We start from the raw sequence: 12,915 nt of genomic DNA, 5'->3' as shown, positions 1-12,915 counted from the left end.
TCAGCAGGCAGCTACATCCGGAAGAAGGAGCACAAGAAAACAGAGAAGTACCAGGGGCCAAAACTAGACGAGTGGCTCCAGCAGATTATAAGCACAACATCAGCAGAATTGGTCCAGAAGAGCACAGTCCAAGCACCAGCTAAGATACTGTGCAGAACCTCTGGTAGAGCACTCAAGCTTCAGGACCATATCCATACCACACCTCCAAGCGGTGAAGAGGAGAGAGTTCATCATGTTACTTGTGGTTGCTAGGGTTGTTAAAAGTAAAATGAGAAGAAGAGTCTTCAGCTTTCAGGCCCCTCTCCAAACTGGAACCAGCTCCCAGTTAGGATTGGAGGCAGACCCTCTCCTCACTTTTAAGACTGGTCTTAAAACCTTCCTTTTTGATAAAGCCTATAGTTAAGGCTGGGTCAGGTGAACTTGAATCCTCCCTTAGTTACACTGCAATAGGCCAATACTGCTGGGGGCTTCCCATGGTGCATTAAGCATTTCTCCTTCACTCACCTTTTTTTTACTCACTATGTGTTTATATTCAAAGTGTTTAAATAATTCAGTTATTATTAATTTCTGTCTGTTCCGTTTATCCTGTCTCCCTCACCACCAACCAATCACAGCAGAAGTCTGCTTCTTCCCGAGCCAGCTTCTTCCGGAGGGAGTTTTTCCTTCCCACTGTCACCAAGTGCTTGCTAACAGGGGGTTCTTTGATTGTTGGGGTTTTCTTTGTATTATTGTAGAGTCTTTATGCTACAATGTAAAGCTCCTTGAGGCGACTGTTGTTGCTATCGGGTGCTATCAAAACAGACTTATGATTTATATTGTTGCACTACACTGAAATCTGTCTGAACAACTAAATGGACCGTCAGTTGTCTGAAATTTTATGATCATTTTAAACTTTGTTATCCTGCAGAGTGAGAGCTGTAACTGATTTTCCCTGTCTCAGCTGCTTGTTTATACACAGCCAAAATCTGTTTGACTCTCTCGTATTTAAAGATGACTTAACTCTGCCTACCAAATATAATCCCTTTAGCACATAAGCATAAGGTGTCTGTTTTGATTCACAATGGGAAGATATTAAGTAGGCAAAAAGCATACTATATAAGTATAACAATGAAAACAGTGCACCTATGCTTGTGTATGGATCAAGGAAAAATGTTTAAAATAAGGAGGCATCATCGATCACTTTATGTGATTAACAAGCAAGGGTGCTTGTTAGTCCCTGTGGAGTTTCCTTGTGGGGCAAAAGAATGTGGGCTGCAAACGGAGGGACATCTGGCCTCCACCATAGAGTAGGTGTGTAGCAGCCATGGAACAGAGGGGAAGCAAGGTTATTATATGACAGCATGTCCGAGGGGACACAGAGACAGACTAGGCTCTGTACGGTGATTCACCATCATGTCATTGGACTGCAAATGAGTGCTGAGGGAGGACAAAAATACATTACAGCACTGTTTCCACCAGGACTGTTTTCTTAGTCATGTGGAAAGTCTGAAATTTAAACAGGATTTGGGCCATGTGGCACTGAAACTCCTCTGTGAAACCAGCAGAGCCAACAAATAAAATTATTCAAGTGTGGTAACTCCAGAATGGTCTGTCCAGTGTAATTAATGACTGGAGACAAACTTAAACTGGTAGTGGCTGAGGTGATGAACTATTGTATACTGCAAATATATATTTGCTTTGTTCTTAATAATACACAAGATGGCCTGCTAAGTTCAAAGTGAGCAAGGAAGAAGGGTGATTTAAGTGACTTTAAAGGTGGCATCGTTGTTGGTGCCAGGCTGATTGGAGTTTTTCAGAAACTGTTGATTTGCTGGGATTAAAATGGTCTTTAAAATGAGAAAATATCCAGTGAGCAGCAGTTCTCTGGGAGAAAATGCCTTGTTGATGCCAGAGGTCAGAGGAGAATGGGCAGACTCCTTTGAACTGAAGGCAACAGCAAAGCAAATAACCACTCATTACAACCAATCTATGCAGAAGAGCAGCTCTCAACGCACAACACGTCAAACCTTTAAACAGAACAGCAGCAGAAGACACTCCTGTCAGCTAAATATGGGAAAGTGAAACTACGGTTTACAAGATTGTTGCGTTGAGACACAAAGTCTAGTCTCCACAATAAAATTGGTATAATTTAAAGCTCTTACTGGGTGTAAATGATCCCATCACATGCTGACAAATGACCAGTTTACAAGAGAAGAAGTCCTTCCTTGCCCATCTTCAGCTGCCATGTAATCAAAAGATGAGAGCCCTTCCCCTTTTTAACACAAAGGGTTGATTCATGTCATCTTGACTGGCTGTGCATGTACCTACAAGTTTTAATTGTGAGTATAAACAAGTGGTTGTGCTAATAAAATCCCATTAGACAGCAACGCTTATGTGAAAAAGAAGCTACTGCACCAAAGGTCTGCTTAGCACGCAATACAAATTGGGACAGTGACAGATAAGGAGACACCAAAGAAAACGCATAAAGAAAGACAGACCTTCAAAACCCGGTCGGAGAAATGATTAAAATTCCAGGGACGCTTCTGTGTCCTGTCTCATATTTTCCTCCTGCTCTCATCCTTGTGGTCAGAGTGTGTAAATGGCACACATGACAGGCATGAATAATAATTAATAAATGGTGTGCATTAACGGCTGTGCCTCAGATGAACGGCTTCACCCACAGAGAAGCCACCGGAGCGCCTAGCTTCAAAGAAACAAAGCCCAGGATGTGGGTTTCCAAAGGTGACTCTCAACGGGTTCAAATTACACTTAGTTTGTTTGTATGTGTGCACAGGCTTGCATCCTCTCAATTTATCAGAAAGATGGAAAGACCACACCGCACCTCAGAATGGAAAATATCAGACCTTTCCCTTCGGCTCATGTCGTGACCTGTATAGCATTACTATGATCGATCCAGAGGCCGCGTATCCAAACACATTGATCTAACCGCGTGTTCGTCTGAATTACATCTGAAGATCGGCAGAAAGCTCGAATAGTCTTTAAATCACAGATGACCAAGAGTATACAAGTTAGACTGCATTAATGAGCATAAGAAGGAACTCACATCCATAAATGAATACATGGTGCATGTGTAGTGCATGTTTGTGTACGTGTGTGTGTGTGGGGGGGGGAGTACGGGGCGATGCTGACTTGGCATTTTCTCCATGTAAATGCAGCGTGATTAATGGAGTCACCAGTGAAATTAGACAGAGCACAGAACAGCAAAACAGCAAAAAAAAAGGAAAGAAAAGAAAACTAGGCCTTAGCATATCCCATCCGTTTAATTTTCCTTAACCCTCACCAACATTACATAAACCAGAGGTTAACAGGCTTTCTTTAAAAGGAGTGGCTGTTGCTAGGAAGGCATAACTTCTGTTTTTATGACAGTTCTAGGGGGTACTGTTTAGTTTCTGTAATATCTTTTATAGATGTGTGTTACTGACAGGATAAAACCAATTTTATGTTGTTTTCAATAGCCTCCACACCATCTAAAAACACAAACAAACTTCATAATCTCTGTGGTCCACATGTGCTGTCTGTAAACACCTACAAGAAGAAGTAACTGTGTAATCTCATTATTTGAACCTGGGGCCATATTTAACTTGAGCAACCACCACTGGATAACCGGCTTCATTTAAAAATGATTAAAAACAAATCAATGGGCCACACTGCTGGGCGGGGTGACATGTCCAGTCATTACTGTGTCCCAGTGGTGTGTGGATTGTAGAGGGGAGGACACTACAGGGAAGTGCAGACTGAATACTAAACAAAATGTGAGCCTTTATTGTGACTGATCAAAGAAAAATACAAATAATCCAATAAAAATTGTAATCCAAAGAACATGAAGTCCAATCAGGACTGTGATCTAAAGAGCATGAAGGTACACAGGTGAGCACAGAAGGCTAATTTAGGGTTAGAGAGAGGAGAGGAAATGAGAGACGGGTACAGATTATCAACACAGGCAAAGCAGGAAGTAAAGCGAACTATTCATGAAGGAAAACCAACACTCAAAGAAAAATAGGAAATAAGTGAGAGAACTAATACTAACACTTAGCACGATGTCAAGCTAGTGAACAAAGGGTGACGATGACATCAACAGAGAAATGAGAGAGAAGGAGGAACAAACAGGGTGACAGCAGGGGAACTAAAAGCTGCCATTAAGAAAACTCAAGAGTTAAACCAAAGCGCAGGATTGCAAAACTCAGATTCAACTAGACTAAACAATAAAGTTGAACAAACACAACAAAAGTTTCTTAACTAAGAATTTAAAACAACGTGACACCTGTGAGGATGGATACTGTTTATTTTGAGTCCAAATTGTTGCTGCTGGACAAAACTCACCACTAAAAATAGATTCACAAATTTAAAGAAATCAGCTGTTTCCACCTGTCATAGTAACATTTACTAAGTTAAAAAAAACCCTAACCTTACAGTTTCGTTATATTACATAGCCCTGTTTTTATTTTACTTTATTAAAGTGCGTCTCTATACCCTTTTTTAGATTTACTCTAGATCTAAAGAACAAAAGATTAGGTTGTTACAGTTCTTGCTTCTACTTCTTTCTTCCTGTTAAAAGGGAGTTTTTCCTTCCCACTGTACCAAGATCTTGCTCATAAAGGGTTTTCTGATTGTTTGTTTTTTCCTCTACTACTGTAGGGTTTTTAACTTACATTATAAAGCACAGTGAGGCAACTATTTGGCGCTATATGAATAGAACTGATTTGAATTGATGAATGAATGACCAGCAAACCACATTATGTTGCCAGTAAGAGTACTATGATGTATCAGCCTGTCTCCCTCAATCCAGAAGGGTCCAAAGCCACATCGTCCACACAAATAATAATGAATCATGATAATGAATACATTTCATATATTATTCTAGGGAATCATACGATTTTATGAATCATTCACACAAATCGTATCTCCATATTACCATACTGAGTACAGCCTTGAAAGTACTGCATTAATTCCAGTTTCATTGTTGAATTAATTAATTTATTATTGAGTGTTATTATCTACCTGTGTTTCAAGTGCTGACATTTAACTTTATTGGATTAAGCAGCACTTCACACAGAAGGTGGTAGCGCATAATTGAAGGCCAGATGAACTTAAGGGCACCCCTCCACCTCCGCAACACACACACAAACTGGAAAAAAAAAAACTGGAGCCATAATCATCATCACTCTCACAGAATGGCAACCATAGGGTGTCACTGCCAAGGTTAGTACAGGGTATATTAATGTTCAGTAGATGTGAAATCATCCAAGAAAACAAGAAAACCATTTTTTTTCCTAAAGCAAATACTTTCATACTTCAAAAAATTCTTTCAAAATATGAAAGTTTGTTTCATCATAGTGTCCTTAAAAGATGAAGGAAAGCCACCAAATCCAAGGTTTCTTCTCTCTCGATTGCATATTTCAGAGTGAATATTGAGTGCAGTTCTAGAAAAAAGGCCACCAACTGATAATATATCAACATTGGGACTATAGCTTATTCTATAACTACAAGACAGTTTGGACAACAGTTGTTGTTAGGGTGGGAAAAATCTCAGTATCATCCATCTTAACATAAGAATTTGTGTAACACTTTATAAGACAGCCTCTGTTGGGAGCCTCCCAACAGGCCCTCTTGGGAGTAACAAATTGGGAGAACACTGGGTGCGAGCATTTACCTGTGTTAGCTGTTCCAGCCTCTGTTTTGCGCCCTTCAGGACAGGATCCGTATTGCGCACAGTCAGCTCGGGATTCTCCCTCTGGGCTTTTAAAGTGTTGCCAACCACACGACCTGCATAACTACAGAAAGGCAGAACATGAGAAAGATATGCAGTACTTCCTGTCCCAGTTTGTCTGTGTGTGAGTGTTGTTCTCCTGTCCCAGTTCTCTCCATTCACTATACTCGTGTGTTTGGTCAGAGTGTACTGGATTCATAGACACACATGCACACGGTCACATTTCCATTACTTCAGAGGATATTACATTTACTCACACTGGTTTTGTGGAGTCTTATCCTGACCCCTCCATAATCACTACTTGCCGATAATCCAAATCTAACCCCAGCTTTCACATTAAACCAAGTTTTGAACTTATATGTTAATAAACTGTCTTTTGCAGCTCTGACAGTAAGCAGCTACCAACAACAGTAAAGACAAGTATTACAAGTACACAGACACATACATACCCTTTGCAAAAAGAAGAGTCACCATTTACTCCACGGTAATGGACTAACTTGTGATATGAGCTCATCTTTATGCAGACTAATCTTATTTCATTACTTTTTTCCCAGGGATATTTCATTGAAAACAGATGGACTGCTTACAGTAATTGCTATTAGTGGTTTTCAGCAAGGTTGTAAAATGATTCATCTTTAGAAATCACATTTTCCCACACCAGCAAACTTAAATTCAATTTACAAAGATGTTTTTTGTATAATTTAATATATGTTTAAGATATTTTAGTTCTTGCATAATTGTATATATATATATATATGCATCATACATATACATGTCTATATATTACAGAGGTACCTGCTATAGAAGCGCTGAATTAGGGCACACAAATCAAATGTTAAAATAATTTGAAAGGATATTACTTTACTTTAGAGTTGAGTAACTCTGCATGTTTTTAAATGATGCAGTCAAAGTAAATTTAGTAATACAATTTATTCCATGCAACGAGTGCCATCTTTGATCATCTTGCGTACTGATAGCTTTTTTCTATAACAGGCTGTAAGCAAGGATCACATCATTTTGTCTGGTGGGTGGATCAAAAGGAAGATGAAGTGGGAGAAGAGCAAAAAAGAAGAAACAAAAGTTCATGAGTCACATTTTTCCATGTTCCAAACCAGCTTTGCTAGCTAATACAATCAACCACCAACTCAGTAACCACCGAGTCCACACCCTCAAAAGCACAAACACACTCTGGCTATGGCAACGAGGGAACAGGATTGTGGGAACCAAGGAGCAGAGACATGGTGGATGAATCTGAATTGATTTGAGTGAGTCCAAGAGATGGTGCGGTGGTGAAGACCTCTTCTTCTGGAGCCATGCTTACTCTGCTGGTCTGGGATAAGATCCCATGTGAAACTTAACACAGTGTATAAAGCCTTTAATTAAGTTTCTCAGATTGTTGTTGTGTTCTCACACAGATCAGGTTTTGATGCTCGTAAGCGTTCGTGTCCTGAGGCCTTACTAAGCGAGTTCTAAATCTGTGCCTGGATTCATTACACCTGACCTGATCTAGCTACAGTAACTGATGTCACAAAAATGCTTATCAGCTGTCTCTGTGAGAGAAGACGTTCCAAACCATCTTCATGCAAGTTCACATTAAATAGGCAGCCAATCACATCAAAAGATCAAACTGCATGCTTTACTAATAAAGCGTGAGACTACAGATCCCCACGGGAAAATCAGGTCAACGGAGAGGCAAACTTCCTGTGATCCAGTAGGGGAAAAGAATACAGCATCAATAGAAACCGAAGCAAAGAGAATGAATTAAATATTATACTGCTAACGTTTTCATTAGCTTTAAACTGGTATGGTTAAAAAAATGTTATTACAGGTTTTGCTTTTATGTTTCATAGGCTGCATTATAAATGTTTCAGGGGGAAAACAGCACTGTAAAAGTAAGCACAGTTGCTACAGGAAAAGAAAAATGTGCAGCATTTAGTAAATATATCAGAGGGACTTATTTTTTCATGTGCGGCTCTTGTTAACTGCTTCGTGGCTCTGCACTTGTAAACTTTCCATATTATTGAGTCTTTCTTTCTCATGCTTATGTGTTGTTAAAGACATGTGTTGCACTTAATTAATCGCTGATGGAAATATTGCAACAGAATCTTAGCTAATTGGCCTTACGCAGTTTGTGCATGACTACTGCTGCAATGATGGTACAGCATGTAAAATCTCACCACTAGATGTCAGTAGATTGCAGATTGCAGTTCTGTTTTCTGTCAGTCCTCAGCTGTCAATACTGCCCATGTCTATTTACTCTGGAGGCAGCTGTAAAACTTTGCATAAAGAGTCAGATACCAGTTACTAATTTGAGCTGCTTAGGATATCCTGAACTTTTGTTGTTTTTGCCACTGTTAGCTGCTAGCAGGTGTTAGGGAAACTTTCTGTTTATTGTATCTAATGTTGCTACACTCAAACACTTAGTGAATAAAGTCTGATAAAATGCAAGACAATCAAACTGTTTATCAGATGAAACGTGCTCTTTTTAGGACACTCGAGTCTAACATTAGCTAGCATAGTGTTAGCTAACCAGCCATTGCTTTCATTTAGCCGGCTTGTTGTTAGCTGTCTGGAAGCAGATTGTCGCATATCTAATCTGCAACAATACTGGGAATAAATGAGCATGTTTATGCAAACTTCATATTTTAGAGCTCTGACTTCAGTTAAGGAGACGAGGCTTGAGGTGAGAAGGAAGAGGATGAGATTATATTCAAATGCCAGTCATGCTGTTGCTTTCTTCCGTGTTTTCATTTCTTTAGTGAAAAGAGACCCATAATCAGATGGTAAAATATAGCTATGATGCTTCATATCTCCAGTCTGAAAGTGCAGGCACAAATTAAAATTTGCTTCCACGACGTACAAACACCCCTTTTCTTCTACTATGTATGCTGCTCTCTAGCCACATACATAAAATGCCATTAGGCAGAATGATGTTGTCAATCTTGACCACTGTGTTTAAGGTACTAGGGAAACATGGCAGCTTCTACAAATTGGCGCCTACTCCTGTGTAATTTGAGAATGTATCTGTTTGTCGGAGGACATAATTAATTAATTAAAATTAATGAGTGCAATATTATTTTTGTCTACAAAATGAACTCAACTGACTGTACATTTAATGAAAAATGTTCCCAAATCCGATGATCTCTGCAGGATAAAACAAAATGGTCAAGCTTTATAAATGAAGACAGTTTGGGTTATACCTAAATTAGGTGGCTTATCCATTAATCTCACCACATGATACGGACCATATCTTTTTCTGTATTGCTACATAAACAAAAGAAACATTTCAAACACCGTCACCATGGGAACTGGGAACATTGATTGCCAATGAACAGCAAGAGATCATAAGATGCATGCTGCCTAATCCTCTGTACATTCAAAGAATTAGATTCTGTAGTTTTTTAGCTGCATGACTGGTATGAGAGTGTGTTGCTAACACAAACAGGATATGAGAGCACATGTACTGTGCCCACAACAGAATGAAGTAATAAAAACAAGATAATGGACTACATGTAATATGAACAGGATATTGACGTACATCTACATGAAGATGTGTGATAAAAGGCAACAAAATCAAAGGCAGCAAAAAACAGCATGAAAGAGCAAGAAGCAAAAGGCAGTAATGAAAAAGGGTGATGAACAAGAAAGCCAAACAAGAAATAAAAGCTCAATTAAAAACCACAGACCTTCCCCTAAGGGGAAAATCCCAAGATTCCACAGACTCCAGCAAAGAGTTTAGGGATCAGTGTCAACAGCGCACATCCAGTGAATTTGTTAGTGTCAACACGTCACACATACTGCTGGCATATTTCATGTTTCCTTTATCTTGATCTAAGCTGGGAACATACCTGACATCATTTGAAACAATGCAGCCAAGGCTGACAGGCAGCTGATTTGACCTTTATTTATACAAGGCTGACTGAATCTATACTTGTTCTTTTACCACCACAAAAAACAAGTAAATTTATACAAATGGAACAAGCACAAAAGGACCAAGCAGGCGCGGATATGAACATTATTAGGTATCAGTGCATTAGACGAGTACACTAACTATAAGACAGGCGTTTCCTCCAGGGGATGAAAAGATTTACATGTCTGTAAATTGTATCCAGATAATGAACAACAGTACTTTTCCTCCAAGTCACAGAAGAAGTGTTTCTGTGTAGACAGACATACTTTTGTTGCAGATGAGTGATTCTATTGGATATTTAAATGTAAATTTCTCAGAGAGTCAGATATTAGAGGTTTTACATTCTGTGACCTTCTCCATATTAATATGCAAATAAATGTAATAGATCTCTATGTGGACACTGAGACCGGGGTGGATTTTGCCGTGTTTATATGCATAGCTTTTAGTAAAATTACTACAGCCTGCAAAAAGCCAAACACACAAAAATATGCTCTCACTGACCACTTTATTAGGTACACCTGTTAAACTGCTAGTTAACACAAACGTTCAGTGTATTTAGACATATAAACATGGTTAATGCGACTTACTGAAGTTCAAACTAAGCAAATAAATGGGGAAGAAGAGGGATTTGGACATGGCATGATTGTTGGTTGCAGACAGGCTGATTTGAGTATTTTAGAAACTGCTGATCTACTGGAATTTTCCCACATAACCATCTCAGGGGTTTACAGAGCATCGTCTGAAGATGAAAAAATATACAATGCGCCGCAGTTTCTTGATAAAAAACAAAATATTTTGATACTGCTTTGAGCTAACAGGAAGGCAACAGCAGCTCAAATAACCCATCATGACAATCAAGGTATGCAAAAGAGCATCTCTCAACGCACTGGGGTTTGAACCTTGAAGCTTCAGTATGAGTTGATGAGTCAGTGAAGCTCAACTTTGTCTGATGATTGTGATACTGGGGTCAGCTGTTGAGGATATCCTGAACCCCTCTGCCACTAAGCACTGCTGTGTTTGCCGTTGTTAGCTGGTGTTAGCCACGCTGAAGTCGATCTAACATTATATGGACTGTGACGATACAATGTGAGAATGTAGTGAAACTGTTTGAGGCCTGACTATAGTTCAGGAGATGAGGCTTGGGGTGAAGAAGCAGAAGATGAGGTGGAAACGAGGGAGGAGAAGGAGGAGAAACACATAATGAGAAAGGCTGAATGTCCATCTAGGCCACTGTTTTCAGGATGACGAATGAACATGGCGGCCTCCGCAAACCAGTGTCCACTCCAGTGTATTTCTACACTTATGAGAATCCATCAGTTTGTTGGAAGATATATTTACACACAAATCAATACCTTTATTAGTACAAGAATTTCCTATAAAATAACAATAAAAATGACCTATTCTACCTTTAAAGACTCATTTTTGTTGACCGTACTGCATCTTTCCCTGTTTTGCTGAGGAGATTACACATGCGACTGAGAAACAAGAGTCTTCTGTGCAAAGGTTACTGAAATCACAGCAAAGATTTACCATCTGGCAATCATACACATCCTTTTCAACTGGAGATGAAAGTGTCCACAGCATCTGCACATCTGAAACATTTTCTCATGTCTAATACCAGCTGTCCTGCTGAATGTATTGGAAGCTGTCATTGCTATTGGCCCAGATTACAGATGTCCCGGCTGCGCTGCTTATTTGGCGCCTGATGATAGTATTGCAGGAACTGTGGCGTGTAGACAACACATAGAGGTGTGACTGTGAGTGACACTTAATGAGATCTGGAGAACGACACACATAAATCACCAGCAGCACGATGACAACGCTCCTCTGCCGCTGCCCTTAGTTACTGTGAGGTTGCTAACAGTGACACGCATAGCGCTCATTTCTTAAGGTGCCTCCCTGCAGCGTTAAAGGATCACACACACACAAACACACACATACGCACGCACACACAAAATTATAATACCTGAAATGGTGATCTGATCTGAGGGAGGAGTGCAATTATAGGCGTCGCAACCTCAGTTGTAAATCTAGCTGCATTCCTGTGGAGACATTTAATTAGCCCATTCAACCCCACTCCACACACACACACCTATAACATGCATACATAGGCTACACAAAGTAACACACTGTACCCACACCTGTATTTCTGGTGCCAGATGAAAGTACAGTGTGGTTTAGACTGGTCTGAAAAAAAAAGCAGTTCTCTACTTTCTACCTCAGGGTTCAGGACATTTCTGTCTTGGACTGTTACATAAAACATTAAGGGGTGATGGAAATTAGAGGTGGACATTTGAACACACACACACAAAAACACGACGCATAAATAGACCGGGTGTGGTAGGTCTTTAGTGAAAAGAACAGAGTTAATGTGTGGTCACTAAAGATGGTGATATGTTGCTTCCCTCTTCTGGAGGCAATCAGCCATTACAGATCTAACTGCAATCAGAAGGTCCACATTCATCACACATGTGCCCACAGAGATGTTTCTACTCATTCTAGATAATTAGGCCTGAGTGAAAGAAATACATTTGCTTGTACTGCACACGTGCAAACACTGCACTGCAAACTTTTATTGTGGAGTATGCTATTAACTGTGGGTTGTCTTTCACTTAAAGTGACAATGACCAACACAAAGTTGAGGGAGCGCATTTCCAACCTCAGACTATTTGGGGAGTGTGTGAATGCAGTGCGAGCCAGCATTAACAAACTCTGTGTCAAAAGGAGTTTGTGCTTTTCCACCTGTGACAATTTAAAACATTCGCCATGAAATGCATTCAGTAAGTGGACCTAAATGACAGTGATTCAGCCCTGTCCTGAGTTGAATCTGGCAAAACTTGTGAAAATACTTGTGAGACTTGATTATGACTGTGGAACGCCATAAATGCTATTGAAATATGAAAATAAAAGTTTAAAAAATCGGTTTAGATCACTATTCTGAATACAGCTCTTTTTGAATGCATAGGTTATTCAACTCTAGTTGTTCTAGAGTCTCACTTGTAACTGGCGCACCGGTAGGATGGCCCAGAGCCACTGGAGGATAATCTGCTGCCAGCTGGGTCCTGTCACCTGTATGCTTAGTTTATAAAGAATTTGGCCTCGGGCCTTCACTGATGGCACTGTTTTCTCACTTGTGTCCAACTTTCAGACTATTTGTAAACTGATTCTCTCTGATTTATTCTCAGCGGATCAGACCCCACGCCCCACATCTGATAAACCTGACTGTGTCTTCTGACCAGGTTAGGAGACAGCTGGAGAAGCTACATGACTTCCACTGCTGAAACAAAAAAATTCCCAA

At 39.9% G+C, this 12,915-nt stretch overlaps 1 protein-coding gene across 1 annotated transcript in view; it reads right to left on the bottom strand.

The window, feature by feature from the left end:
• Positions 1-12,915, bottom strand: part of gpc5b (glypican 5b) — a 60,755-nt gene that overhangs the window by 26,915 nt on the left and 20,925 nt on the right. Inside the window, exon 8 of the mRNA XM_005457135.4 lies at positions 5,651-5,771. Coding sequence (XP_005457192.1) covers positions 5,651-5,771 — 121 coding nt within the window. The remainder of the gene's footprint in view (positions 1-5,650; positions 5,772-12,915) is intronic.

This window comes from Oreochromis niloticus, linkage group LG17 (assembly GCF_001858045.2).
Source record: "Oreochromis niloticus isolate F11D_XX linkage group LG17, O_niloticus_UMD_NMBU, whole genome shotgun sequence".
Classification (NCBI taxonomy): Eukaryota; Metazoa; Chordata; class Actinopteri; order Cichliformes; family Cichlidae; genus Oreochromis; species Oreochromis niloticus.
This window is presented reverse-complemented; position numbering and strand designations above follow the sequence as displayed.